Source organism: Eretmochelys imbricata, chromosome 24, assembly GCF_965152235.1.
Source record: "Eretmochelys imbricata isolate rEreImb1 chromosome 24, rEreImb1.hap1, whole genome shotgun sequence".
Classification (NCBI taxonomy): Eukaryota; Metazoa; Chordata; order Testudines; family Cheloniidae; genus Eretmochelys; species Eretmochelys imbricata.
Window position 1 is genome coordinate 9,687,335 of NC_135595.1, and position 27,943 is coordinate 9,715,277.

General features: G+C 41.7%; 1 protein-coding gene across 4 annotated transcripts; it reads right to left on the reverse strand.

Annotated features, from left to right (window-relative positions):
• Positions 1-759: 759 nt before the first annotated feature.
• Positions 760-27,700, reverse strand: GABPB2 (GA binding protein transcription factor subunit beta 2). Of its 4 annotated transcripts, none has more exons than XR_013348711.1 (10): positions 26,890-27,031; positions 25,223-25,362; positions 23,836-24,003; positions 18,490-18,684; positions 17,097-17,247; positions 14,313-14,426; positions 12,650-12,835; positions 11,015-11,163; positions 8,681-9,797; positions 760-878 (listed from the first exon to the last, which is right to left on the reverse strand). XR_013348711.1 is itself a non-coding variant. In XM_077841726.1 (9 exons), exons 2-9 carry the CDS (start codon positions 25,328-25,330, stop codon positions 9,510-9,512), a joined length of 1,359 nt encoding a protein of 452 aa, XP_077697852.1. In that variant the 5' UTR covers positions 25,331-25,362; positions 27,595-27,700; the 3' UTR covers positions 2,719-9,509. The 4 variants fall into 4 exon arrangements, 2 of the variants coding, with proteins under 2 accessions (XP_077697852.1, XP_077697851.1); XR_013348710.1 differs by lacking the exon at positions 760-878 and adding an exon at positions 2,719-8,376; XM_077841726.1 differs by lacking the exons at positions 760-878; positions 26,890-27,031 and adding an exon at positions 27,595-27,700 and having other exon boundaries at positions 2,719-9,797.
• Positions 27,701-27,943: the final 243 nt, after the last annotated feature.

Here is a 27,943-nt window from a genome sequence, read left to right on the forward strand (position 1 = left end):
ATGCTGCTGCACCGTTTAGATACAAACCCACGCCTTAGAGGCGAAAGGTTCCCCATCAAATTACCAGTCGCCTGAGCTAGCCAAGATCAATCTTCTTGGAAAAGCATAGTCGACTGCATTAAATGCTGGCACCATGTCTCTGTCCAGTGGAACCTGGTCTTCTTTTGAACAGTGGATAATTGTTTCTCTTGTCTCCCAGGACAAAGGGTGGCTCCAGCAGAGCCTGATTCATAGATGTTTAGTCCATGATTGGGGCTTGTAAGGGGTGAGGGATTTGGGGCAGTGTGGACATCCCACAAGAATTTTGGGGCAAATAGGTACAGGAGCGCTACTTACCCCTCCTTTCCAAGATACATGCCAAGGAGCATATGAGTGGATCTGGTTGCAGCAGTACTCCCTCCCTGCCCCTTAAACCGAACTGCCAGTGCACCGTTGGGGTGGTCTTGGGTGGGTGGGCAAGTTGACTTCGTAACCCTTTCCCCTCCTGCAGCTGCCCTGACTCCAATGGTGAGGTGGGAAAGGAAAGGACTTACATCTTCAGTTCTGCCACCCACCCCGCTGCTCCCACTGCAGGGGAGCAGCCCTGAGGTTCTAGCTGATCTGCCCCTTAACCTTGGTTCCCCTCCACTGCTGGATCCTACAGCCTGGTCTCCTGGATTCTGGTTGAATGGATGTTTGGACTGCAGAGGAAAGACTGGTTAAGACCAAACTATTAGGAACCATTTCACATGCATTTGGGGTAGGACCTCTTACCATTTGGGACTTCTGGGGTGAGGTTCAATGCCAAGGTAAAGAGTCATGCAGGGTGCCGCAGCACCACGCTGGGACAAAGGCAGGTGCTTTACAGTAGCGCTTCTTCTCTTGAATTTCTCTATCACCTATTGACAAAAGGTATGAAACAATGGTGAGGCTCTGACCTACCTATCCTCCCTTTCCAGCACGAATCAGCTGGGCAGCAGAGGTCTACAGACATACCATAGCAGGAAGCCAAAAGCCTTTTTGCTTGACGCTGCCTATGCTGGAGGCCAATCCTGGCTATTTTAGTGTTCTGAGCGAGCACTGGTTTCCCTGAAATCTAACCTGTTAACGTACTGATGGAGGGACAGGAAATGCCTAGATCAGCCACCCTGCGCTTTTCATCTTCTGGCAGCAAGCTGCTACTCTTCAGTGGTTTCTCAGGAAAAATAATTATTTTCAGTTGAACATCTAAGCTATTATAAATCAATGTGGCAGCAGAAGCGAAATGGGTCATAACTACCCATAAAATGTGAGTTGTTAGTCAATACTTCACTGCAAAAGAGGCAATACACCTGGAATTTTAAAGATTATTCCTTGTTCTCTCATTGAGCAGACAGCCTCTCTGAAACCAGACAAATCCAATACTAGGGGCATTCTAACTACAGGTGGCTCCCCAGGGTTTAATCTCGTCTGAGCAAAACAAATCATCTCCATCAGATCAAAACCATCATTTAAAACATCAGGGACAGGATTTATTTTCTGCAACCTGGATCCATTTGTTAGGAATCAACAGACATTTAGAAGTGTATGAAAAATGAGAGGCACAGAAATCTATTTCTTAACAAAACACACTAGCTGCCACATAGTCTTTCTGTGAAGTCTTTCCTTGCAAGGAGGTTGTGCGGCTGCTGCAGTTATCAGTTGCAGAAAAGCCCAGGGCTCAAGCCTGCTCTATTGCTACACAGATGTAAATCTGGAGTATCTCCTCTAAAGTCAGTGGCTTGACACCTATGTAACAGAACAGAATTCAGCCCTCAGTCTAATACTGAGGTCAAATCACCCATAATCATGCAGAAATCCACATGTAATAAACATATTAATATACTTTGATTTGCAGCCTAAAAGTGCTACAGAAACTGTCTCGAGAGACTCCCTCTCTCCACATGGTACACTGCTACAGTTCAGCTCTGCAGAGACTCTTGGTATAAACAAGAGGGCGTTCTCCACGAAGCAGCCTTGATTTTGTAATTCATTCCCCTCTCCTGCTTTGGTCTCCCAGAGCCCAGATTTGTTGACCTGCTGCAAAAGCCACATTTCCCCATTCTTTGTCAAGACTGTAGAGGAGAGCGTGGGCTAAGGATTTTAAACATTTGAAGAAATAAATACATTAGATTATTAAGCCTCATGGTACAGCTGTGAGAGATACCAGTTCTATACAAAGCTAAAAACCTTGTCGAAACTTACTGAGCAAATCCATGGGGGAGAAGGGAATAGGGATCAAAACTTGACTCCTACTCTCAAAGGACTGTAGCAGCCTGAGTATTTTGTGGTAGGGTGGATGGAATAAATCTCTTCTTCCAGTGCTGAGTGGAGTGTGAAAGTACAACCCTTTTGTGCATCAGATATGGGCACTAGTTCTGACCCCTTTGACTACTGGGGAGGTAATCTGGCAGCATGGCAGAGATACTGCAGAGATTTTTGATCACTTTGTTCCTCTTCAAGAGTCCAAGAGGAATGTGGAGATCTGGGATCGCTTTACCCATTACTAAAATACAGCCACCTCTGGGGTGGAACAGAAAAGCGTTTAACAGCTCACAGCAACACTAAACAGTTTGCTACTGAAAGTTCAGAAATACACTCATAGGGGAAAAAAGTCCTATGGGATTTTTAATCACAGTACCAAAATGCTGAATAAAATCTCAAATGCAGATACAAATGTTATAGTAACCCATACTGAATGTAAGAAAAAAGGCAAGCATATACATGACTGGCATTTTATTAGGAAACATGGTACAAAAATGTATATATACACACACACGTTTAAATTTAACATTTGAAAACATTCTAAATATAAAAAGAATACTTAAGCTTTCTAAAGGCATCCTGTACATAAAGCTATTAAGAATTTTACAATTCTGGGCACTTAAATGCTTAATCACAGTGCTAATTGGATTTGTAATGGAGTTTTTGCAATGAAGTGGCAAATAGCATTCTGCCATACTGATAATAAATATACACACAACCCCTAGGATGTTAAAAATTCTGATCTGATACAGGTAAGGTTGCAGAATCTGAGCATTTCTCTCTAGAGAACTGCAAGCCTCAAGATAAGCCAGGGAACACTGGTCAGGCTGTGCAGGTGGCAGAGTAAAAGAAAACTCCAAGAGGTCTTTGTTAAGTGACTGAGGGTACGTCTATACTGCAGTAAAAACCCCACAGCACCAAGTCTCAGAGCCCAGGTCACCTGACTCAGGCTAACAGGATTTGCTGCAAGGCTAAAAACTGCAACAGAGATGTTTAGGTTCAGGCTGGAGCTATGCCACATACTCAGCAATTTTTGGCCCCGCAGCCCAAGCCCAAGAGAGCTGATCTGGGCCAGCCACAGCCATGCAGCAGGTCTTTTATTGCAGTGTAGACGTAACCTAAGGCCTTGTCTACATGGGGAAGTTTCCCAGCATAACTGCAGTGGAATAACTGGTCTGGTGTAACTCCCTGTGAGGACGCTATTCTACAATAAAAATGTGTCCACACAGGGAAGTTATACCAGAACGGCTTTAGTTACTCCCCGATAGGAAATTTCCCATCTGAGTACACAAGAGCTTTTTGGGTGGGCATTTATTATTTAAAATCTAAAGGAATCTAAGAGCTTGGTTAAAGTTTACACAACCTGCTTAATGTTCTTTTCCTCTCCATTGGAGAAGTTTTGCAAAGTTTAAGTCACTGTTTAGAATAATGGAACCACTGATGTAGAAACAGACACGGGGCACAACTCAACTTCTATCCCAATTACAACCAGATCATGTTCATCTCATATGAGGAATGTTAAATGGATGTGAATTAAACTAGATTGCAGGTGAAAACCTAATCCCTACTGTCAGAACTCAGGCAAATCTCATGGATTTCGAAGAGTTTTACCTGAGTAAGGACTGTGTGTGCAGACCCATTGAATTGCTAAATGTTGTGTTTCCATTCTGGGATTCTTTTACTTTAGGGTAACGTTTAGTCACCTAAAAATATCTTAATATAAAAAAAGGAGAAACCAATTAAGTTAAAAATAGCAGTTTTGAATCATGTTCATTTGAAACCAGTCAAATTTCTCCTGCCTCTCCCACTCAGAAATGCAAATCCAAAAATAAGACAGAACCTGTACATTGGTCTCTTCAGTTGGAAATTCAGGCAGGTTGTGTGGGAGGATTATGTTCTTTTTTTAATTAAGTGCTATGTACAGATAGCTCCCTTTCTGCACACAGGCTAAGATGAAGGGCTTATTTTAGGCTTTTAAACTTTTTGTAATCCTTTATCGCTCTATTAAAAATCTGTGAGGTTTGGAGGAGATGAGCTAATGCAGGCCTTGATCCTGCAAACACCCAGGCATAATTTCAGTGGGACTATTCACCTGCATAACATCACTCATATGCACAAGGGCTGGCAGGATCTGGGCATAAGACAAATCTCTACATTTTCCCCCGTCCCTTATTTAAGAACAACCCATAAAATATCTATGTAGCCTCACCTAGGCTTGCGTTAACCAGAATATAGCACTGCCTCTCTGTTCAAAAGCCAGCGTTCATCATATAATTGCCATGGATAAGGGCATACAAAAGCTGGAAATTGTGTTTTTGAATGCTGGGCATCTATCATGTGCTGCAGTCTTAATTCAGACATGGTGTGTGAAAACTTCTAAAATATAAACACAAAATGGTGAATTTTTTACACCATACAACATTAAAAGAATACTGTGATTTTTTCTTTAAAAAAAATTGACTCATTTTTAAATCCCAGCCCCCTCAAACAGTATATTCAGAATTTTTTTTTTAAATAAAAAAAGAGCGAGAGTGCGTGCATGTGTGATAGAGAGAGGAGGCGTTCTGTTTCCCAGTAGAAGGGTCTTTTAAGCAAAATTGAAACACAGGGGAAACAGTTAAAATGACTATACACAAAGTGCTGTCAAATGCAGACTTTTTTTTTGCCAGCTTTTCAGGTACTGTAATCTTAGGTCTTACAAGTAACTACAGTAGGCACAATTTTCAGGCAAATATAATTTTAAACTTGACAGTGTCCCTTTAAATCTGTAAACATTTTGTTGAACCAAATTCTCTCTGGATTACCATTGTGATGCAATTTCACAGTGTACAATAAAAAATTTCAGCTCAGACAATTGTAACATGTACAGAAAACAAACCAAAGGAAATTAATGTATTTTTCAATTCAGAGGAAACACTGGTTCTGTTTTATAGTATTGACATATATAGTGACAATGTAAAATAATTAGGAGTCCTGTTTCTTTAAACTTTCATTAATTTAAAAAATCCATTATTAAAGCCTTCCTCAAAACATCTTTTGGAAAAAGATATAAAGTCTTTTATAAATAGTTACACTGCTTATAAATAAATGCACTTTGATACATAAAACCAGTAAGTCCCATGGTAGTTTTTACAATACAAAGAAAGTAGTTTCATAAGTCTTTCCTAAAGCGGTTAGTGAAAACAACCGCTAAAATACTGTTAAAACTTAGCCAACTGTTTTAAACAAGAAAAACCACACCACATACACAATTTCTGCTTGGACTGGACTGCCAGGGCATATCTTTAAATTGCACAATATTTCAGAGAAAAAAACCCAGGAAATGTTTCTGAAATTTATGGACTGTAAAGTTTTAATTGCACTACAATAAGTGAGGAAAACACAGCCAAATTCATCTTGGTAACTCCATTGATTTTAGGGGGCTTATAGCAGGGGTGACTCTGGGCCACTATGTTAAAAGAAAGATGAATATTGGACACACTTCCTACTTTGGGTATATGCATAAATGGTGCAACCACCCTCCTTATAGGTTATGGCCTTCGAATGGATATATAAAATGTGAGTCAAGATGGCACTGAACTCAGTGTGCTGTGTTACAATATTGACACTGCTGCTATAATGTCTTTCTGCAGGATGGCAGATTACACTCTTACCTGTATGTTCTGCAAATAGCAAGTGTCCATAAGACTACAGGTTATTAAACTCTTTCCAACAAACTATTCATAACTTTGGCTCACATTTCCCCCCCGTCCCCCTCTCCATCTTATAAACCAGTTTCTTTCCTATCCCCAATCAAGCTGTGAGAGGACTGACAGCATGTTTTGCTGAATCTTGCTTTTTGATTCTTGTTACATCCACCACATCTCCAAGGAGACACTTCAGAATTTGGTGACATGCAACTTTCCAAAAAGGACCTTGTTTCATTTAAATTCTTTTTAATGGTTATTTTTAACTGGGTTTATATCGCTGACCAGCCTTTGCTTGGCTTGTCCTTTCTTAGATTAAAAGTTAGGGGTAGGTATTGCATTCTGTGCGTTTGTACAGCACCTATTGCAACACGTCCTCAATCCCAGTTGAGGAATCTGGGCACTACCAAGATTCATAGAATGATATTTTAGCCTTGACTGGCTTTATCAAAGAAATTTGGCTCTTTTTGTTTCTCATTCTGAAGTTGCTATCCAAAGCCGTATGCTTGTTTCTAAAAGTCTGGGCCTCTTCACTGTTACCTTCTATCCACAAGAACTAAATAGAGGAAAAATTTAAATAGAAGAGTTTGACTCTCCTATCTTCTACCAACAAGGAGTCAAAGTCCCTCTCATGGCTTCCACTGACACTGCACAGAGGCAAAGATTTGATCAGAGTGACTATGTAAGATCCCTTAGTTACTGATTTATAACTCCAGCAACCAACAATCACTTTGGGGGAAGATGGGGAGCTCGACAAAATAAACCATTCCTAAGAAGTCCATCCAGACAAGAAAAAAAACTCCCAACAGTGAAATCAACAAGGAAATTATTCCAAAGCCTAACTGGCAGATACCCCAGTTTTGTGCCATTTAACACGAGACTGAGCAAAACCTCAGAAAATACAGTAGCCCTGTATTGACAGGGATATGGACTGGTAACCAAACAGGGTTGGAAGAGACCTAGCTTCTACAATTCCTTCTTTCAAATGAAAACTAAACAATGCTTATCTCCTAATCAGGAAACATCTCTGTTCAGAAGTAGTCATTCTTTTTCTAATAAGACTACCAAATTAAAACTATTTGATTTATATTAATCCATTACAATGGATAGTTCTTCCTTCATTTCTAAAGGCACAATGTACTATCTGCACTATCTAAAAGAAGCTTTGCACTGTAAGCGTATGTACAGAATAAATACAACTTACACATTTACTCTGCAGTGTGGACGTATACACCAAATTCTGCTCTATTTCAACCATTCAATCCAAGCGGAGACAATGAGGGTGCATGGGTGTAATGGTAGAATTTGGTATAATATATATAGATGGAGAACTTTTAGGCCAAAATGCATGGTCAAAAATAATTTATGTGAAAGATTGAAGCACCTCACATTTCCCGAGTGAGCAGAGACAATTCATTTTGAACAGGAAATGGATCAAATATTTGGATGCTACTGCTTTAGAATAGATAGTTATAGGATTCAAGCTGCAAAGACAGGCTGAAGTTACATTTTTTTAAATATATGCCAATCTCATGCTCATTAATGCGAGAGACTAACAGTACTACACAGAGCAAAACCTGATTCAAATAGGCCTCCACAGCTCGTCCCAAGACATGACCTGCAATGTCACTGTGATCAAGTCGAAAGCACTCTTGAGCAATCACTATCCTATGAACTTGAGCCATACTTTTCTGATGTGAACCAGTCTCTGCTACACAGAGGCCAATTCATTTTCACTTATGACCATGCCCAGGATTACAGTTCAGGACTCCAGAAGTTAGTATCTTTGTAGACTAAAAAAAGTCTGCACCATTCATCTCAAATGTCCTAACTTGGGCATGTCTGCTACAAAAAAAATGTAATGAAAGAGGTATCTGTATCAACACAAAGCCACATTATCTGGACACACACTGCTGGAAATAAGGGAAAAAACAATACAAGACAGACCTTTGCAACCATGAAATTGAATTACCACCATGAATACTGCCAATCCTCACAAACAGCAGAACTTAAGCAGGAGAGACTGCATTATGCAAACTGAAGCCATGAATTTAACAATACTTGCCATGGAAAGGGAAGACCAATTTTTCAAAACTTGTCAAGAAAGCAGTATCAGTTTCTGTGGCATGTCAGTTTTTCAAGATAGAAGTGATTTAATACTTTCTAAACTCTGCAGCAAACTGGTCAGGCTACATTCTTGTGAAGTTTTTCCTCAATTTAAATTGTTTTACTCATGATCATTTATTAAGACTACCATACCGTAAACAATAGTTCCCATAGTTAATCATAGCACTTCCAATAATTTTGCTTCAGTCCTGTACCAGAAAAGACAGACAGTTCTGCATTTGATACACGTCTCTCACTTTAAAATACAATCTTCAAGCCTGCAACTGGCAACAGATATAGGTAACTTCTTTACTCTATGGGTCTGCAAGCAAATAGCAAAGAAAAAACACCCATAAACATTTAATAGTAAGATCAGTCACTTGTTTAAAAAAAAGCCAAACATACATTTTAGTATATTTAAAATGGACAATTTTGATTAGTAAAGATGTGAGATGCCTACCCACTTCCAAACAGAAGCATATTAACCTCCCAGACTGTCTTAGAACACAACTTCAGAGACATTTTATTTTGCATACATAAACAGAGTTGGTGCCATTGTATAGCACAAAAATGCTAAAAAAGAAAACTTGACCAAGTTTCATAAAACTGAAGGGTCTAATTTTTACCTGGTATCCCTTTAGGTAGTCAAGGGTTCAGATGTAGATAGCTCTTTCAAAGACAGACCAAAAAAAGGCAGTTTTAATATTCCCTGATATCTCAAATTGCTTAAATGCTAAAGAGCTCATGCAAACTTAGCCTGTGCTTTGTTCTTGTAGGAGTACTGTATTTTGGATTCATTTTTGAAACAAATGTTATCGTCTACAGAGACCAATCCATTTTCCACCTTCTCTCAAAGGGCTTTGGAAGATGTCAATAGTGTTTTCATTTCAGCAACGACGTTTGCTTTCCAATAAAAGCCAGCTTTTTAATGAAAAAAGTTTATACCCCCAAACAGACTGTTTTTGTGAGACTCCAAATTGTGGTTTCCAATCGGATAAGAACTACACACAAGGGTGCAAATATGTCATTGCATAACATTTGTTTTCAGTGCAGTAAATTCAGGGCAGCTGAGCGCTATTACCAGCTACTTTGGCAATGAGGTACTTCTCTTCTCCCCCACCCCCATCCCCTTCCCTCCCACATTATAGACCTATGTCACAAAATAGGCTTGTTGGTCACTTGCTGGCTAAATTTTAGGGTACTTTTAAAAATACCTCTCTCTCAACATCAAACTATAAAAGCACCTTTGGCTTTGTGTTCAAAGCAAATTAATGTTATGAGCTGCAGAAGAGATTTTATCCCTCTGAATGGGACCACACAAGCAGTTGAGTTCTTCAATATTCCAGTTGCATGGAGGGTTTTCAATAGACCCCTTAGCTCACGATGTTGCTTGTCAACAGCATCTCCTTTAAAATAATGTTTTTTCCTTTTAAAATGGAGTTGGTAACCCACAGGTTACGCAGTTACAGTTTCCACAGCAATGTCAGTAGGCTGCTCTGTTTCCACCACAGTGGCTGCAGACCCTTCCATTTCCTCCGATGATACCACAACTGCATCCACCTCAGCAACCTCTTCAACCACTGTAAGCTCAGCACCATTGGGCTGCTGTCTTGCCATGGCTTCAAGCTTTAGCCGGTATTGCTCTGCTTCTTGTTCTTTCTTCATTAGCTGGCTTCGATATTCTTGCGCCTTTCGGTTTGCCTCTTGCAACTGCTGCTGTAACATTTCCCTTTCGTTATCGTCCTACAAAACAAGACAGCCTCTGACTAGTGCCCAGATGAGTCAGCAGCTTGAGCCTGTATCTGGGATGCAAACACTAATACACAATACCTAGATACAGGTAAGAAAGGACAGACCAAGTGCATAGAGAGATAATGGATGTCTCAGGGCATAGGGATACAAAGCCTTTTGCCTCTACTCATTGGTACAACCCAGCCCTGTTTGAGATTTATCACCTAAGTGCTGATTACTGGCCTATGTTAAAGTGAAATCAAGTTGCACATGGTATATGTTAAGGCAGAATCTGTCTGCTGGTCTTTTCAGCAAGGTAGGATAGGGACAGTTCTCTAGTATAAGTAACCCCATAAGGATGGATTCGTGGGGTTTCCATATTTCATTATAATCCACATGCAAAAGCAACAGTGTTGGCAACTGGGGAGAGGGATAGAAAAATAGACTAAACAAAAAAAGAACACCTAGTGGCCCCCAAAATCAAAAGTTAAGATCTGCCAGCAAAAGTACATATCCTTCCAAATGGAGGGTGCTGGATAAGTTATCTGACTTTCTTTAAAACTGCAACTGGAATGTGAAGAGAGGTCAGTCTCACATTGGGTCTTATCACTGCAGTTTTAGAGGGAGTTCAAAATAATACAGCAGAGTACAATGCTTCAACTCAATAGCCTGGACTCAAAAACTAACTGACAAGATTACACAAAGAGCGACTTGGAAGAGAATCTTCCTTCCACCACCAGTGACTCAATTGCTAACACTACTTGCCCCATGGCCTAGTGGACAGAGCACTTCACTGCCATGCAGGAGACTTGGGTTCTTATTCCCTGCTCTGCCACTGGGTGACAGTCTACAAGTCACTTCCCCCTCTCTGTGCCTCAGTTTCCCTCCCCTTAAATGGGGACAATGATACTCACCTTCTCTGTAAAGCATCTGATATCTACTAATGAACAGCACTACGTAAGAGTTAGGTGGTATTCATGTATTGCATATTAATAACTGATCATACAGATTGAGCAAAAAGAATGGGAAACATTATAGTGAGAGTTTTCAGAAATGGCAAAGGCATGATCATTGACTAAATTTAAAATCAACTTGGGCCACATCATTTATATTGAGTGTTATTTTGTAACTATACTTGAAACTCCACATTCTCAGTTCAGTGGAGTTTCCTTTCCTGATACTTTAGACTGCACCCACTTTCTATGAAAGTTATAAACAGGAACTTTTACCTTGTTTTCCTCCAAATCATTTACATTTGGGTCAACTTTTTGCTTCTTTGCTGGTGGATGTTCTTCCTCTTCTACATCATCATCATCATCATCATCTTCTTCTTCAATAACAGTCTCTTCTGCAACCTGACCAGCAGGTACAGTTAGAACTACAAGTCAAGGAATATTAAATGCAGGAAATGAATATACAATGGATTATAGATGCTTTTATACATAAATCCAGAGACAGACTACTTTGAAATTAATGTAGGAGAGAGGTGCTGCTCCGCATAGAAGTGGTGGGAAACTTAATCAGCAATTCCTAATTCCTAAGATTCTCCCAGCTAGTTTCAGAGCCCATTCACCACCTTTCTTCTTGCTGTAGGAAATAGGATGTCTTAATGCAAGATCTGAACAAGGAAACCAAACCCATGACTTGATCAGAAGCTCTACGTCCATCAGCAGAGGATTCACAAAGCTTGTTACTTCTACATTTCAATTAAGTGGAAAATGACAACTGGAGCACTCTCTGGAAAAAGTGTGGGTACAATTCTAAGAGGTGCTGAGGGCATTCTCAAAGCACTCTGCATCTTGCAGGATCATTTCTTATATGTTCCATTTATTGAAAGGTGGTGAATGGGCTCTGAAACTAGTTGGGAGAATCTTAAATCAGCAAAGGTGAATGTTTTTGTTAAAAACACTCCCTATTTTAGGGAATACTGTAGTTCTTTCATCATCCCGTTCTTCTCAATAGTATAGCAATTGAATTAAGAGGGTACATAAAACTTGTGAATTTTCCAGATATGAACTACTGTGTTTTATCAAAAGAGTTCAGTCAGGAACATTGACAGACGAGCTACAGATCAATAATTACGTGTAGACATTTGGCAAATAATTCTGAATAAATCTGAGAAAATTGCTTTCCATTCATGGACATTTTGCAAACAGAGGTGAAATGAAAATAAGTAATTCATTAATGACTGGTCTGCACATCTCTAAACTACCTATAACTTTACATAGGTGTGTTGGTTTGTGAAACTGACAGATTAGGATGGTCTAAGGCAATACAATTAGAGTAATGGGATGAAAAGGCATGCTTAACCTGACAATCAAGAAAAATGTTTTAAACCAAGTTCTACTTAGAGTCTGGAATAATCACCCAATGGATCTTGGTAGAAGCACAATTGGTTGAGTTATTTAAATCCAGATTGGAGAGGACACATACAATCATGTAGTAGGAAACAATCCTAGCCTAGCTGGTGGGAATGCACCAGATAACCTAATAAATATTTACCATAAATAAATTCTATTATACATGTTTTACTCATTTTAATTCAACTATTAATATTCGTATAAAAATGTAGCACTGTGCTTATCTGTGTTAAAGTAGAATGATTATGTAACTAGCCTCAGTCATAAACCTTAATTCTCCTCTCCATTCTTTTAGAGAACTCACTTGGAAGGTATGAATTGTAGCAGCACACTATGAGCACGCCGAATTATGTAATGGCCTCATCATTTTTCCTTCCCTTTCCCCCGCCATCCCTAGTTTCCTAAGTCTAGGTCTATGCATCTACCATAGCTATTTTTTCCCCCCCTTAACATCAGGAAAGTCTAAAACGGGCTTATAGTTTTCTAAACTCAGCAACCTCTTACCTTGCTGTCCATCTTGCATGGTCACTATAAACGGCTGGCTGATACCACTAGTAGGAATGGCTGTTTGGAGACTGCCCAGTGGAACGCCATCTGTTACTATCGTAATGACTCGTTGACCTCCACTACCAACCACCTGCTGTATTGCAGAATCTACAGAATTTGCTTCCACTATTTCCTCTGTGTTAGCTGGAGAAAGCAGAGCAAAACTCTAGAGTTAGCTTTTTCTTTTTTAAAAAAAAGCGTATAGTAAATGAGTCAATGTTTACTGCACAAAAACCCCAAACACTGAAGCATCTGGTATGGAGTAATCGGCAAATTTTAAAAATCTAAAGTGGACAAAATAAAATACCAATACAACCCCAGCAACTTTTCAATGGTAAAATAATTCTCTTCAGATACCTAGATGAATTTAAAGCACCAGCATTCACAAATACAACGAATACAGTAAAAAGTACTCAGTCGCTGAAAAAAATGGGTTCAAATGTTAAAGATTATTACATAAGGTTTGTTTTTAAAAAAGATGGCCAACTTGATAATTCTAAAGTCAACTGGTGGTTTTCACACACTGCACATTGTAAATAATCATAAACCAGTGGTTCTCAACCCACGACCCAATCAGTACACAGCTGTGGCACGTGACATCCTCAGGGCCATGTAGGTACTATATATATAGTGTGGATAAAGCCCACATAACAGAGAGCTGCATATGTGGCCCACAATGGTAAATAGGCTGAGAATCACTGCCATTAAGCATCACAAAATTATTTTTAGAATAAAGTACTGTAGAACCCCATTTTACAAACTAATTGGGGACTAAGGAGTTCATAAAATCAGAAAGTTCAATTCTATGAACATCTCAAAATTACAGCAGGCACAGTGCATAAATTGCAATTTGATGCCATGAATTATTTTCTTCTTGTCCTTCAAAACCACTGCAAAGCAATTTCCAATACATTGATAGCATTGGAACATAAAGGGGTGACAACTCGCTCGAAATCACTTTTACCATTATTATTTCCCACCCCCCACTGTCAGGAAAAATGGTTCCTGTAAATGGTTGTTTGTGATGTTCATAAAATTGAGGCTCTATGGTATGCATAAAAAGAACCCAAATGTTACCAAGTCCTCAAGAAATCCTAACACTTGTTTAAAAATAAACTAAATAAAATCGAGGCACTGTAAAATCGGGGGAACACACAAAATATCAATGTGGCGATAAAATCATCCCAAACTATCTGTTTTGTAAAACTGGAGTTTGAAAACATATCACTGTCCATATTTGTGTAGTAAGGAGCATCTGACAGAGATACAAGCTGTGTTCTATTTATTTTTATAACACTTAGCTGGACAGAACAATTCTAACAGGATCCAGGTCAAAACAGGATAGAATGAAAGAATGGTTAGTAAAAACAACTTTGGTGCTTCATTCAAAGGAGCAACTATAGTCTGTAGAAATATCTATGAGCTATGATAACAGATAAATCTATTAGCCTTGCAACTGCTGCCAAATATTATATCACTTTGCAACTCTCGAGTTATGCTGAATGAATTCAAATCCTTTTTACAAGCTATACTTAAGTAACCCAATTTCTTTACGATTTCTTGCAAATGATGCACTAGGGATTAAATATATTGATGTCAACACCAGATTCATTCCACTTACTTGAAGATCTGTTTGAATTGGAAAGGGGAGCAGATGCTTCAGCGAGGGCTGCAAGCGTGGCAAGCACAGAGGTTGTTGAGTTTGAAAACTGTACTGTAGAGACACGGGAATCACCTGTTTTGAGGAAATGAAGGCAAGTGAAGGAGATTTGCAGTCTGAGTATTCTACTGTAATATTAAACTTTACTAAAAAAACCTACTGCTCTACTGGGGCAGTTTTTCCAGCCTACAATTCATACCTAGCATACATAACTTCAAGATCTGAAACAGTCCCACATACTGTTCTTAGAACATGGTTGAAATAATTACCTTATATTTAATATTCATTTCACTGGATTTAAAAATAAATGTCTTTGAAACAATGCAAAGGAATTAAATTGAGTAAATCGATGCAAGCTAACGTGACTTACTCCAGCATTGTCACAAAGATCACCTACAAGTGGCCAGATGGTAATCCACTGGGCTATCAAAATCTAGATTTTGGCACCACACTTAGCTTTCATTCTGAACAGATGTGAACAATGTTTTCAAAAGCCACACATGATCAAAATACAGGGCCTCATCAGCACAGACTAGACGCAGTCTGACTACACAGGCTGAACACATTAGCATTATGCAAAAGCGGTTGCTATACATTTAATTAATTTTACCTGACTTTGCAGTCTCACATTAATTTCAATTACAGAATTGCAAATGCCAAACTTTTTTTAAAAAACCTGTTGACATAAGCTAATTATACAACCCAAATTCTTTTACTGAGAGATTCTGCCAATCTATAAAGTATTGGCTCCATTCAGCATTGCTTTTTAGAAAACACACATTTTGTTTGTTACAAATCAACTGAGTTTTTTCTTGAAAGCTAAATCAGTCGATTATAACCACTTCACAATTTCAACGTACAGTTTGAAAACCAGCTTCAAAAAATAAGCCAGTCAGTTGAAATGCAACAAAGGAACTATCAGTCAGCATATCAAGTTCTTGGCCTGCAGATTTGGCTTTGTGCAAGGAATAAAAATCATCCCAATTCCAGTGCGAGAAGCTTCTTCCCTCAACTGAGCACAGTAACCCATTACACTTGGATACAGTACTGATTGAACAGAAGAAAGACATCTAAGTGGGACCAAAATTAGTATATCCAATAAGCTATTTTCAGAAAGTTTAACTTTGTTATTTCTGAACAAAATTTCTTCAGGCAAGTAAAAGACATTTGTCCTCATTAAGGAATTTGTAGTTTTAAATAAACTTTTTAGTCACCTACGAGCAAGAAGTGGTACAAAAAGTGTCTTAACTGGTGAAAAAAGTTAAACTATTACGTGCTGTGATTGAAGTACAGTCTCTAGTGCCCTCTGTGGGCAAATAAGAGAAAAGCTAAGGACATGGGGCCAGCAAACCCTTATCCCCACAACAGACCAGGAGTTATTATTGACAGGAGTAAAGTTTTAGAGTGTGGCACTCAAAAAGAACAAAATGGGGAAAAAAATATATTGGCCTTTTCATATTTTTAACATTAACCGGGTACATATATTGCAGGAATGTCCTTGTTTTAGGGAAAGGTGTGACATTATCCATGTGAAGCACAGTTAATCCTCAGGGTTTTGTTTCTTTTTTTTTTGGGGGGGGGGAGATAAGGAGGGGAGTGTTAATTATGGGATTTGTCTATTTATTAAAGGAGTAAACCACATGGGAAGTTTCTACTCAAAGTAAGTTCAGAGTCTCACTGAAGTCAATGGGGCCACACAGGATTAGGGTGCCACTTTACCGATCCAATTGCAGCACTGGGCCCTTAGAACTGAAAGCAGGAAACATCCACATTTGTAATATTGCTCCAATCAACTCTGGCAAACACTCATGCATGTGAACAGTCCCATTAGCTTCAAAAGTTACTCACATGCAGAAGTGTTTGCAGGGTCAGGCCCTCAACTTGCTTCATAAACCTTGTATTTAGAAGCCTCCTTAAGACTGAAAAGAAACAGTAGTTTGGATTTCCCAAATATAACAAAAAACAACACGTTATAAAGTCTCACGTAAGGAAAAGAATTTATATTCGGCCTTAAATGAATTTTTCAGACAAATTTACGGAAATAACTAGCTTCCCCATTTTTGTATATTATCTCTAACCTATTGGCTAGGAAAAAATAAGTTGAGTAATCTGTACACCCAAAATACATTCTCTGCAATGATTTTTCATTTGTTTCCTTATTTAACAATCAAATACACAAGATGACTCACTCTGCTCTTCCAGTTAATAAGTAATAAAACAGAGTATTGAATGAAACCTTGACAAATTTAGGGATTAGGGACTAAATGGTGAATATCTTACCTACTCAAATTTTACCAGTGGAACTGGCATTGGCCACTGTCGGAAGACAGAATACTTACTGGGCTAGATGGACTTTTGGTCTGACCCAGTATGGACTGTTCTTATGTTAACTCTCAGTGCGTTGTAGTTTGAGTCCTTAACATTTTCCAAGTTATGAAGGTTCTATTTTATTGCTTATAATACATACTGAGCCAGATCCTCAACTGGTGAAAATAGCAAAGCTCTCTGCTGACTCAATGGAACAAGGCTTTTTATGCCAGCTGAAGTTCTAGCCCATTATCTTTTACAGATAAAGTGTGTATTTTGGTGCATTCCAATATGTTTTAAATATCTTTCTCTACTAACTTGGAACATCTGCCTTCTACAATTCAGAAGACTGAATTGAGAGACGCAGCTTTCTAAAAACCTTTACACAAGAAATATTTTGGAGAAATATTTTTCGCCTACATGTTCACAGAATCTTACCTGAGGTTGTTTTGGTGTTTGCTGAAGAAACAAAACTAGCAAGATTGAGAACGTCCCCTGATGCAAGGATAAATGGTGAGGCAACAGTCACTGTATTTGTGACAGGATTTGATCTCTCTGGATTCATGTTCACCTGATTCTGCATTGCCTCCTTAAGAAGAAAATGCAATTAGGCACACATTTTTATCTCATCTCCAATAAGAGAAATAATACTTGGCACCCATACCTGATTCTCTGCTGCTCTGCACCTTGTGTAGTCAAATAATTGTATTTGCTTTGCACTGGTGCAAAGGTAGGTATAAAATACTACCAAATCAGAAATGGCAGCATTTTATACTAGTAAAAGGAAAAGGAGTACTTGTGGCACCTTAGAGACTAACCAATTTATTTGAGCATAAGCTTTCATGAGCTACAGCTCACTTCATCGGATGCATACTGTGGAAAGTGTAGAAGATCTTTTTATACACACAAAGCACGAAAAAATACCTCCCCCCACCCCACTCTCCTGCTGGTAATAGCTTATCTAAAGTGATCACTCTCCTTACAATGTGTATGATAATCAAGGTGGGCCATTTCCAGCACAAATCCAGGGTATAACAAGAACGTGGGGGGGGTGGGGGAGGGGCGGGGGAACAAGGGGAAATAGGTTACCTTGCATAATGACTTCGCCACTCCCAGTCTCTATTCAAGCCTAAGTTAATTGTATCCAATTTGCAAATGAATTCCAATTCAACAGTCTCTCCCTGGAGTCTGGATTTGAAGTTTTTTTGTTTTAATATCGCAACTTTCTTCTCTGTAATCGCGTGACCAGAGAGATTGAAGTGTTCTCTGACTGGTTTATGAATAATTCTTGACATCTGATTTGTGTCCATTTATTCTTTTACGTAGAGACTAACATGGCTGTTACTCTGAAACCTATCAGTTTTACACTAGTGTAAATCAATACACAAGTTGCAGGGCAACAGAGAATCAAGCCCACTATCTAAGTAGCCTTTTCCAAACATTAACTAATCAACCTTGTAATAAAATTAAAATAATCTGCTTCTTCCATTCCCATTTCCCAGAGGCATGTTTCCACAAACATTCCAACAACAAAAAAGCCAATTCCATGAGTTCAGAAGCAGAGTTTCTGAAGAATTGTGTGCATGCAAAGAAAACTAATGCAGCTCAGAAATTTGGGACATTATTCTCCAAATCTACTATCTCAGTGATGAAGAAACTAATATCAATTGACATTTCAATATTTTATACAAGTTACCACAATTCTGATTCAGGCATGTAAAATAGAAAGTTTCTGTAGGAAATGTTCATTCTCATCGCACTGGCAAACTCTGTAGGCAGATAACGTACTTTCCCTGTAATTATCAGCTAACATTTTTCCTCCTTAACCCACCTGCAGCATTACCAGAGTCTCTGCATTGTTCTTGTCCAGGGCTATATCAAAGGCTGATTTATCAAACTTGCTGAAAGCGTGAACATCAGCTCCATACTTTATAAGCAACTCTACAACATCGCGATGGTTGTGTTCTGTTGCCCAGTGCAAGGCAGTCATCTTCAACATGTCCTTGGCATTTACATCAGCACCATTCTGAGAGGAAAAAAAGAATTGCTTTCATCTACCGTGTTTTTTTCAGTGCATGGCCTCTCCCTGATTCAAGAGAAACAGAGAAACAGGCTAAACAAAGAGTGGGATACACAAAGGTACTTCGGCACTTAAATCCCATACTTAGGCAGCTAAGTCCCAGTTCTGGCTCCACTGGAATCCACAAAACTCCTGCCAAACCCTACAGGTGCCTAAACTCAGTCAGTGCCTCCTTTTGTCCGAGTAAGAGTTCCCTTGGCACCTACGTTCCTGCCTCTGGGTATGTGCACAGCCCTCTGAGCAGCTGGATGCCTACCTCCCACCAAAGCCCCAGCATGAACATGGTTCGAACAAAGGGGAAGACAGACATTCAGCTGCCTAAGACACATGCAGGGCTTGATCCAGCAGGCATGCTCAGAAGTGCTTGAGGCACGACTCCAAGTGGCAGGTTCCCATTCATAGACAGATGCCTCCCTGCAGCCCAGAGTCAGGCACCTATCTCCAATAGAAGAGCGGAGCATAGTGCACCCCTCCTCATTAGCATCTCCCATTGGTACCTTAGGGTGGAGCTACCTACCATGCTGGCTTTTGTGGATTGCATTCTAACACATCTATCTCCCCTCATTCATTGTATGGAATATAAACGCCTAGCCCAGCTTTGTGGATCACAGTGTTGTTCTTGTGAGTGTCTAGGCACCTAAAAGTTAAGTGCCACCATCACGCTCAGCATTGCAATGTTTAAGTCCCTTCATGGATCCCACCCAACATGCTGTCAAATCTCTTACAATTATACTCATCCTAGGTATTATTTGTTACAACGGGTAAAACAATTCAGACAATAGGATTCTTTAAGCAAACAGTGTTGCTTTAACGTCATCCTGATGTTCTCCTGCACAGGCATCACACTGTTTTAAATCAGCATTTCTCAAAGTGGGGGTCCCGATCCAAGAAGGGGTCGCAAGGCTATTGTCAGCGGGTCATGGTATTGCCACCCTTCCTTCTGTGCTGCGGCTGGCAGCGGCGCTGCCTTCAGAGCTGAGCTGCTGGAGAGCTGGCTGCCGGCCGACTGCCCAGCTTTGAAAGCAGCGCCACCATCAGTAGCAGCACAGAAGGAAAGGTGGCATGATATGGGGCTGGGGGTGTTGTCACAGCATGAAATATTTCCAAGGGGGGGCGGGGCGCCAACAAAAACGAACCCCTGTTTTAAATCTCCTATATTTATCACTAAGGGCTAGTCTACACTAGAGATGGGATGGTATTCCAAGAAGGAGTGCTAGGCAGAGATGGGCTCCACCTAAACAAAGAGAGGGAAGAGCATCTTCGCAAGCAGACTGGCTAACCTAGTGAGGAGGGCTTTAAAAAAAGTTCACCGGGGGAAGGAGACCAAAGCCCTGAGGTAAGTGGGGAAGTGGGATACCAGGAGGAAGCATGAGCAGGAGAGAGCAAGAGGGGAGGACTCCTGCCTCATACTGAGAAAGCAGGACAATCAGCAAGTTATATTAAGTGCCTATACACAAATGCAAGAAGCCTGGGAAACAAGCAGGGAGAACTGGAAGTGTTGACACAGTCAAGGAATTATGATGTGATTGGAATAACAGAGACTTGGTGGGATAACTCACATTACTGGAGTACTGTCGTGGATGGATATAAACTGTTCAGGAAGGACAGACAGGACAGAAAAGGTGGGGGAGTTGCATTGTATGTAAGAGTAGTATGACTGCTCAGAGCTCCAGTATGAAACTGCAGAAAAACCCAAGAGTCTCTGGATTAAGTTTAGAAGTGTGAGCAACAAGGGTGATGTCATGGTGGGAATCTGCTATAGACCACCAGACCAGGGGGATGAGGCTTTCTTCAGACAACTAACAGAATTAACTAAATCACAGGCCCTGGTTCTCATGTGGGACTTCAATCACCCCGGTATCTGCTGGGAGAGCAATACAGCAGTGCACAGACAATCCAGGAAGTTTTTGGAAAGTGTAGGGGACAATTTCCTGGTGCAAGTTCTGGAGGAACCAACTAGGGGCAGAGCTCTTCTTGACCTGCTGCTCACAAACCGGGAAGAATTAGTAGGGGAAGCAAAAGTGGATGGGAACCTGGGAGGCAGTGACCATGAGATGGTTGAGTTCAGGATCCTGACACAGGGAAGAAAGGAGAGCAGCAGAATACGGACCCTGAACTTCAGAAAAGCAGACTTTGACTCCCTCAGGGAACTGATGGGCAGGATCCCCTGGGAGAATAACATGAGGGGGAAAGGAGTCCAGGAGAGCTGGCTGTATTTTAAAGAATCCTTATTGAGGGCGCAGGAACAAACCATCCCAATGTGTAGAAAGAATAGTAAATATGGCAGGCAACCAGCTTGGCTTAACAGTGAAATCCTTGCTGATCTTAAACACAAAAAAGAAGCTTACAAGAAGCGGAAGATTGGACTAATGACAAGGGAGGAGTATAAAAATATTGCTCAGCCATGCAGGAGTGAAATCAGGAAGGCCAAATCACACTTGGAGTTGCAGCTGGCAAGGGATGTTAAGAGTAAAAAAGCGTTTCTACAGGCATGTTAACAACAAGAAGGTGGTTAGGGAAAGTGTGGGCCCCTTACTGAATGGGGGAGGCAACCTAATGACAGAGGATGTAGAAAAAGCTAATGTACTCATTGCTCTTTTTGCCTCTGTTTTCATGAACAAGGTCAGCTCCCAGACTCCTGCACTGGGCAGCACAGCATCGGGAGGAGGTGACCAGCCCTCTGTGGAGAAAGAAGTAGTTCGGGACTATTTAGAAAAGCTGGACGAGCACAAGTCCGTGGGGCTGGATGCGCTGCATCCGAGGGTGCTAAAGGAGTTGGTGGATGTGATCGCAGAGCCATTGGCTATTATCTTTGAAAACTCATGGTGGTCAGGCGAGGTCCCGGATGACCGGAAAAAGGCTAATGTAGTGCCCATCTTTCAAAAAGGGGAGGAGGAGGATCCAGGGAACTACAGGCCAGTCAGCCTCACCTCAGTCCCTGGAAAAATCATGGAGCAGATCCTCAAGGAATCAATTTTGAGGCACTTTGAGGAGAGGAAAGTGATCAGGAACAGTCAGCATGGATTCACCAAAGGCAAATTATGCCTGACTAACCTAATTGCCTTCTCTGATGAGATAACTGGCTCTGTGGATGAGGGGAAAGCAGTGGACATGTTATTCCTTGACTTTAGCAAAGCTTTTGAGACTGTCTCCCACAGTATTCTTGCCAGCAAGTTAAAGTAGTATGGGCTGGATGAATGGACTATAAGGTGGACAGAAAGCTGGCTAGATTGTCGGGCTCAACGGGTAGTGATCAATGGCTCCATGTCTAGTTGGCAGCCGGTATCAAGCGGAGTGCCCCAAGGGTCGGTCCTGAGGCCGGTTTTGTTCAATATCTTCATTAATGATCTGGAGGATGGTGTGGATTGCACCCTCAGCAAGTTTGCAGATGACATTAAACTGGGAAGAGAGGTAGATACGCTGGAGGGTAGGGATAGGATACAGAGGGACCTAGATAAATTGGAGGATTGGGCCAAAAGAAATCTGATGCGGTTCAACAAGGACAAGTGCAGAGTCCTGCATTTAGGAAGAAAGAATCCCATACACTGCTACAGACTAGGGACAGAGTGGCTAGGCAGCAGTTCTGCAGAAAAGGACCTAGGGGTTACAGTGGACGAGAAGCTGGATATGAGTCAACAGTGTACACTCGTTGCCAAGAAGGCTAACAGCATTTTGGGCTGTATAAGTAGGAGCACTGCCAATAGATCGAGGGACGTGACCATTCCCTTCTATTCATAGAATAGAATCATAGAATATTAGGGTTGGAAGGGACCTCAGGAGGTCATCTAGTCCAACCCCCTGCTCAAAGCAGGACCAATCCCCAATTTTTGCCCCAGATCCCTAAATGGCTCCCTCAAGGATTGAACTCAAAACCCTGGGTTTAGCATTCCAATGCTCAAACCACTGAACTATCCCACCAATTCGGCATTGGTGAGGCCTCATTTGGAGTACTGTGTCCCATTTTGGGCCCCACACTACAGGAAGAATGTGGAAAAATTGGAAAGCGTCCAGCAGAGGGCAACAAAAATGATTGGGGGCTGGAGCATGACTTATGAGGAGAGGCTGAGAGAACTGAGGGGGGGGAATGATAGCTCAGTGGTTTGAGCATTGGCCTGCTAAACCCAGGGTTGTGAGTTCAATCCTTGAGGGGACCATTTGGGATCTGGGGCAAAAATTGGGGATTGGTCCTGCTTTGAGCAGGGGGTTGGACTAGATGACCTCCTGAGGTCCTTTCCAACCCTGATATTCTAGGATTCCATGAACTGGGATTATTTAGTCTGCAGAAGAGAAGAGTGAGGGGGGATTTGATAGCTGCTTTCAACTACCTGAAAGAGGGTTCCAAAGAGGATGGCTCTAGACTGTTCTCAGCGGTAGCAGATGACAGAACAAGGAGTAATGGTCTCAAGTTGCAGTGAGAGAGGTTTAGATTGGATATTAGGAAAAACTTATTCACTAGGGGGGTGGTGAAGCACTGGAATGGGCTACCTAGGGAGGTGGTGGAATCTCCTTCCTTAGAGGTTTTTAAGGTCAGGCTTCACAAAGCCCTGGCTGGGATAATTTAGTTGGGGATTGGTCCTGCTTGAGCAGGGGGTTGGACTAGGTGACCTCCTGAGGTCCCTTCCCACCCTGACAGTCTATGATTCACTTGCAACTTTAAAGCTCCGCTGCAGCAGCGCTTTAACATGCCTTGGGTGGCTGCGGCGCAGAGCTGGGAAAGAGCCACCTCAATGAGCAGCGCGGCTCCCGCCACTGGGGCACTGTTTACACTAGTGCTTTACAGTGTTGCCATTTGCCACGCTTGGGGTGGGGGGGTGCTTTTTCACATCCCTGAGCAAGCAAGTTGCAGCGCTGTTAACTGCCAGTGTAGATAAGTCCTAAATTAAGGAGTGATTTCATTGAACAATTCTGAGGTTTCCTTAGAAAAGTTTTTTAAATGATACTTAAGAGGGGGAAGAAGTTTTGTATTTCATCCTACCAATAAAAATATTTAATTGGCATTAATCTACCAATAACTTCTTCACATAGAGAGAAATGCCCCATAAGGGACATTACAATGTAATTTATATTCTGCAGACTGATACACAACATCTCACTTACCCTAATTAGCAATTCTACAATATGTGTATGTCCATCAGCTGCAGCCATATGCAGTGGTGTCCTGTCCACTTTGGTTCGAGCATCTCTGCTAACACCTGCTCGAAGCAGCACTTCCGCTGTCGAATAATGGCCATACTGGGCCGCAAGGTGAAGAGGTGATGTCCCAAGCTGTATATTAAAAAAATGTTTTTAAACAAGTTATCTGTTCAACGTAGGTGTGGAAGCACATATTTATCTCCATTAATGCGTTCAACAATTTTAAAGAACTATAATTACATCCCCATCACATCCCCCACAGTAGGGGAGGTACAAACCCCTAAATGCACAGGGGCAAGGGGAAAAACCAAGAGCAACCTGGCCAAAGGGCTGAATGTCAGGAAGTGGTAGAGGGCTGAGTGTAATGGATAGATCACAATGGGGCCTTGAGAGCAACTGCTGGCAGGGGGAACCCAATGCATAGGGATGGCTGTGGTGCCAGAAGGGGGCAAACCAATCAGCAACTGACCCTGCAACAAGCACAAATTATATAAATGAATAGTTGGGATTATAGTCTGTGTGTAGAAAGCAAACAAAATTAGATTGTGATCACATGCACAGAGGCAAATGTTATGTTAACAAATAAACTGATCACTGAACTATAGTTCTGTCAAATGAGATCTGATATACAATTACTTTAAATGGAACATTGAAAACATATCCACAAAAATCAAAAAAGGCGTTAGTTGCCGATCAGTAGGGGTGTCTTAGTGCTCTACTTCCCTCTTCGAAGCTTTAAATTCAGTATTTAAATGTACTTAGCAAGTTAATATAGTTTGAAAAACATTGACATTTAAGGATCACTTTAAAGAAGACTCAAAAGGAGTGATCAAACACCTGCATACACAAGAACAGGTAAAATATTGCTCAACAATCTATAACAGCAGCACCCAAACTGGCTACACTGGGAACTTATCAGGAGCATGAATGCCATGCGTTGGTCCCATCCTGTAACTATTTAGACCCATACTTAACCTTACTACCCAGGACTAGCCCCATTTACTCCGATGGGGCTACTCCATGATAGTAAAGTTCTTGCAGGAGGCCTCCTGTGAATAACAGGGGTCAGCCAACGTTGACCAGCTTTCAGGATCAAGGCCTAAGTCTGCATAAACACTTCCAAAGTGCATGACTAGAAATGCTTGTTGCTTGAATTTCCCAGCAATGAAACATCACAGTTAATCAGTCTGGTCATCATCACACAGTTACAGAGAGAGGGTGCCCAGGAGCTAAATTAGGATTCTAAGATTATCACCTACCCCGCTCAGGCTGCCCTCAAAGGATCTGTTCTATATTTTAGTTGGAGTAAATACCTTTTTGGAAAAAGTAGCCTTTTCTATTAAAAACATACCCAGTCAGTGGTGAAAGGGGCACCATTTGCCATTAATGTTCTAACTTCATCATCTTGCCCTTTCCGAGCTGCTTCTAGCAACCTCTTTCCGAGGTCCACTAACGACATCTTTATACATGGGAACAAATATTTTCAGAAAGCTGCATTTTAAAACAGGAAAAAAAAACACTTTAAATGTGCATGTGACTAAAATATCATCAGCTAGACTAGGACATAGATGCACACTGGAAATCAATCTATGCCGGATATGGCCACTAAATTACTTAATGAGTTAAGTGTTTATGAAAATATACATATTTTTAATCTTCAATACTTGCAACATGATAGGAATGCAAAATGCAACCCTGATCCTGCAACTGCATCAGCAGATACAGACCAATGGCTCACATGTACCCCTGTTTACTTCAGAGGCTCAATATGGACCTGAATTGAAGTCTACCATAGCAACAGCAACACTTAGTATATACAGCATTTTACAAAGATTAATTACTTCATCTTCACAACCACCCCACCTCCATGAGCTAAGGGGCTGGTATCCTTGTCCTCGTTTTACAGCTGGCAGTCACTGAAAAATAAAGTGACTTGTCCACGTTCATAAAGGTAGTCCGTTTTAGAGCTGGAAATAGGAACTCCTGGGTTCTAGTCCTGTGCTAAGTCTACTAAGCAACGCTGCCTCTGTTTTTCAAGCTATACTTTAAAGGTATAATAAATACGGTAATCAGGGGATCTGAAGTTCTTGTCTGACACAGATTCAGTGGCATTTCATTCCTATGAAGAACTGACTTCAAGCCTAAGTATTAATTTAGGTGTGAGACTCTTCAAATGGCTACAAGTGAATGTCTATGCATACCACTACTGAACTGCATAGTCAATCAGTGAATCCATCAGGTCTTTAATTGAGAGAAAAGCTTTATGAAAAACGTTATACCACTTCATTGAACAATTCAACAGAAGTGTCCAAATATACCATAAATAACCCCAAGTAAGTAAATGTCAGTAAAATAATCTTTTTTTAAAAAAACCTAATTCTCCTCAAGTATCATAGCCAATATAGAATTTCCCCATGTAAAATGTCCCATTTTACAAGACAGTATTTTAAACCTAAATGACAATTATTATAGGCAAAGTATTAAACATAAAAGGCAAGAGTGTGACAATTTTTAGCTCTGTCATAAAGACCTGATGTTCAGGGAAACAAACTTGAAAGAAGAAAAAAAATTCCTGCTCTATTTCTAGTCGTTCATTCAGCTTGCATGATGACATCTTAGAAGGGCCACTTTAAATAAGCTCTGCACCATGCTAAAGCATCCTGTATTCAGAGTAACAGCCGTGTTAGTCTGTATTCGCAAAAAGAAAAGGAGTACTTGTGGCACCTTAGAGACTAACCAATTTATTTGAGCATGAGCTTTCGTGAGCTACAGCTCACTTCATCAGATGTATTCATCCTGTATTCGTTACTAAACCTTGCAGGTACGACCCCATACCCACAAACGCTTCCATATGTCTAACTTTAGCCCAATCCTACAGTGAGCACAGGCACCCACAGTGCAGAGCTCACTACAGGATCAGGGCCTTTCTGTACATAAGCATGGACTCTGAGAAGATTATGCACGTGTGTAAACACAGGCAAGAGTTAGCAGGATCATCACGGCCTTAGCTTTACTTACCTTGATTCTTGGTAGGACAGCCTTTATTTCCAATGCTCCTTTAACAGTCTTCTAAGCCCCAATCCCGCAAACACTTTTACACTTAACTTGACACGCACGAACAGCTCGGTTGAGTCATAACGTTAATCATGGGTGGAAGCATTTGCGGGACTGGGGCTTAACGCTGGGGGGAGGGGGGGTTAAATTTATTTTAAAAACTCCAAAACTCGCCGTTTCTCGCATAGCGCTTCAACCTAACTCCGGAGTCACGACAAACATCACCCATCAGGAGCCCGGCGTCCCGCCAGTGCCCACAACCCCCCCACCCTATTCGGGGTCTCCCTCGGATCTGACGCCGGAGGCGCCCCTCCTCTCCAGCAGCCACAGGTGTCTGGAGAAGCGCTCCGGCTAGAAGCGTCGCTTTCACCTTCCGAGCCGGGAGGCGACGCGACTCAATCCCCGCGCGGGTTTCCACTGATCCCGGGTCCGGGAGGAGCCGCCCCCACCTCCACGGCTCTGCAACACCCGCTCCCCGCCAGCCCCTCAACGCCCACGGGGATTCCCCCTTCTCAACCCAGAGCGAGGAGCCCCCCAGCGGCGGCTCACCTCAGGCTCCCTCCCTTAGCCCCAACCTCGGGGAGCAAAGACCTCAACCCCCAGCCTCCCCTCCAGGCAGGGCACCCCCACCCAAGGGGCCTCCTCCCCTAAAGTGACCCCCCCACTCACCCTTGAGAGGCGGAGGCGGCCCCCGGCGGCGCCAGCGTGGGCGTCCCGGGCGGGGGGGGGGGAGGGTCGCTGGGGTTAGCTGCTTTTAACGGCCCCCCCTCTGCTTGGGAGGGAGGGAGACAAAATGGCGGACCCGGAAGTGGAAGGAGCCCCCCCTCCCGCCGGTGCCGCGGCGGAGGGATACACTGAGTGGGGAAGAGGCCGCTCAAAGCCTGGAGCTGCTCCCGTCACACGGCCCCGCGGGGGGGGGCACAAACCGTTATAGGGAGACGGGGCAGTAACAATGTGTGGGGAATCGCACTATCGATTCACGGCTGTATCCCTCCGCCGCGGGCCCCCAGCTCCCGGG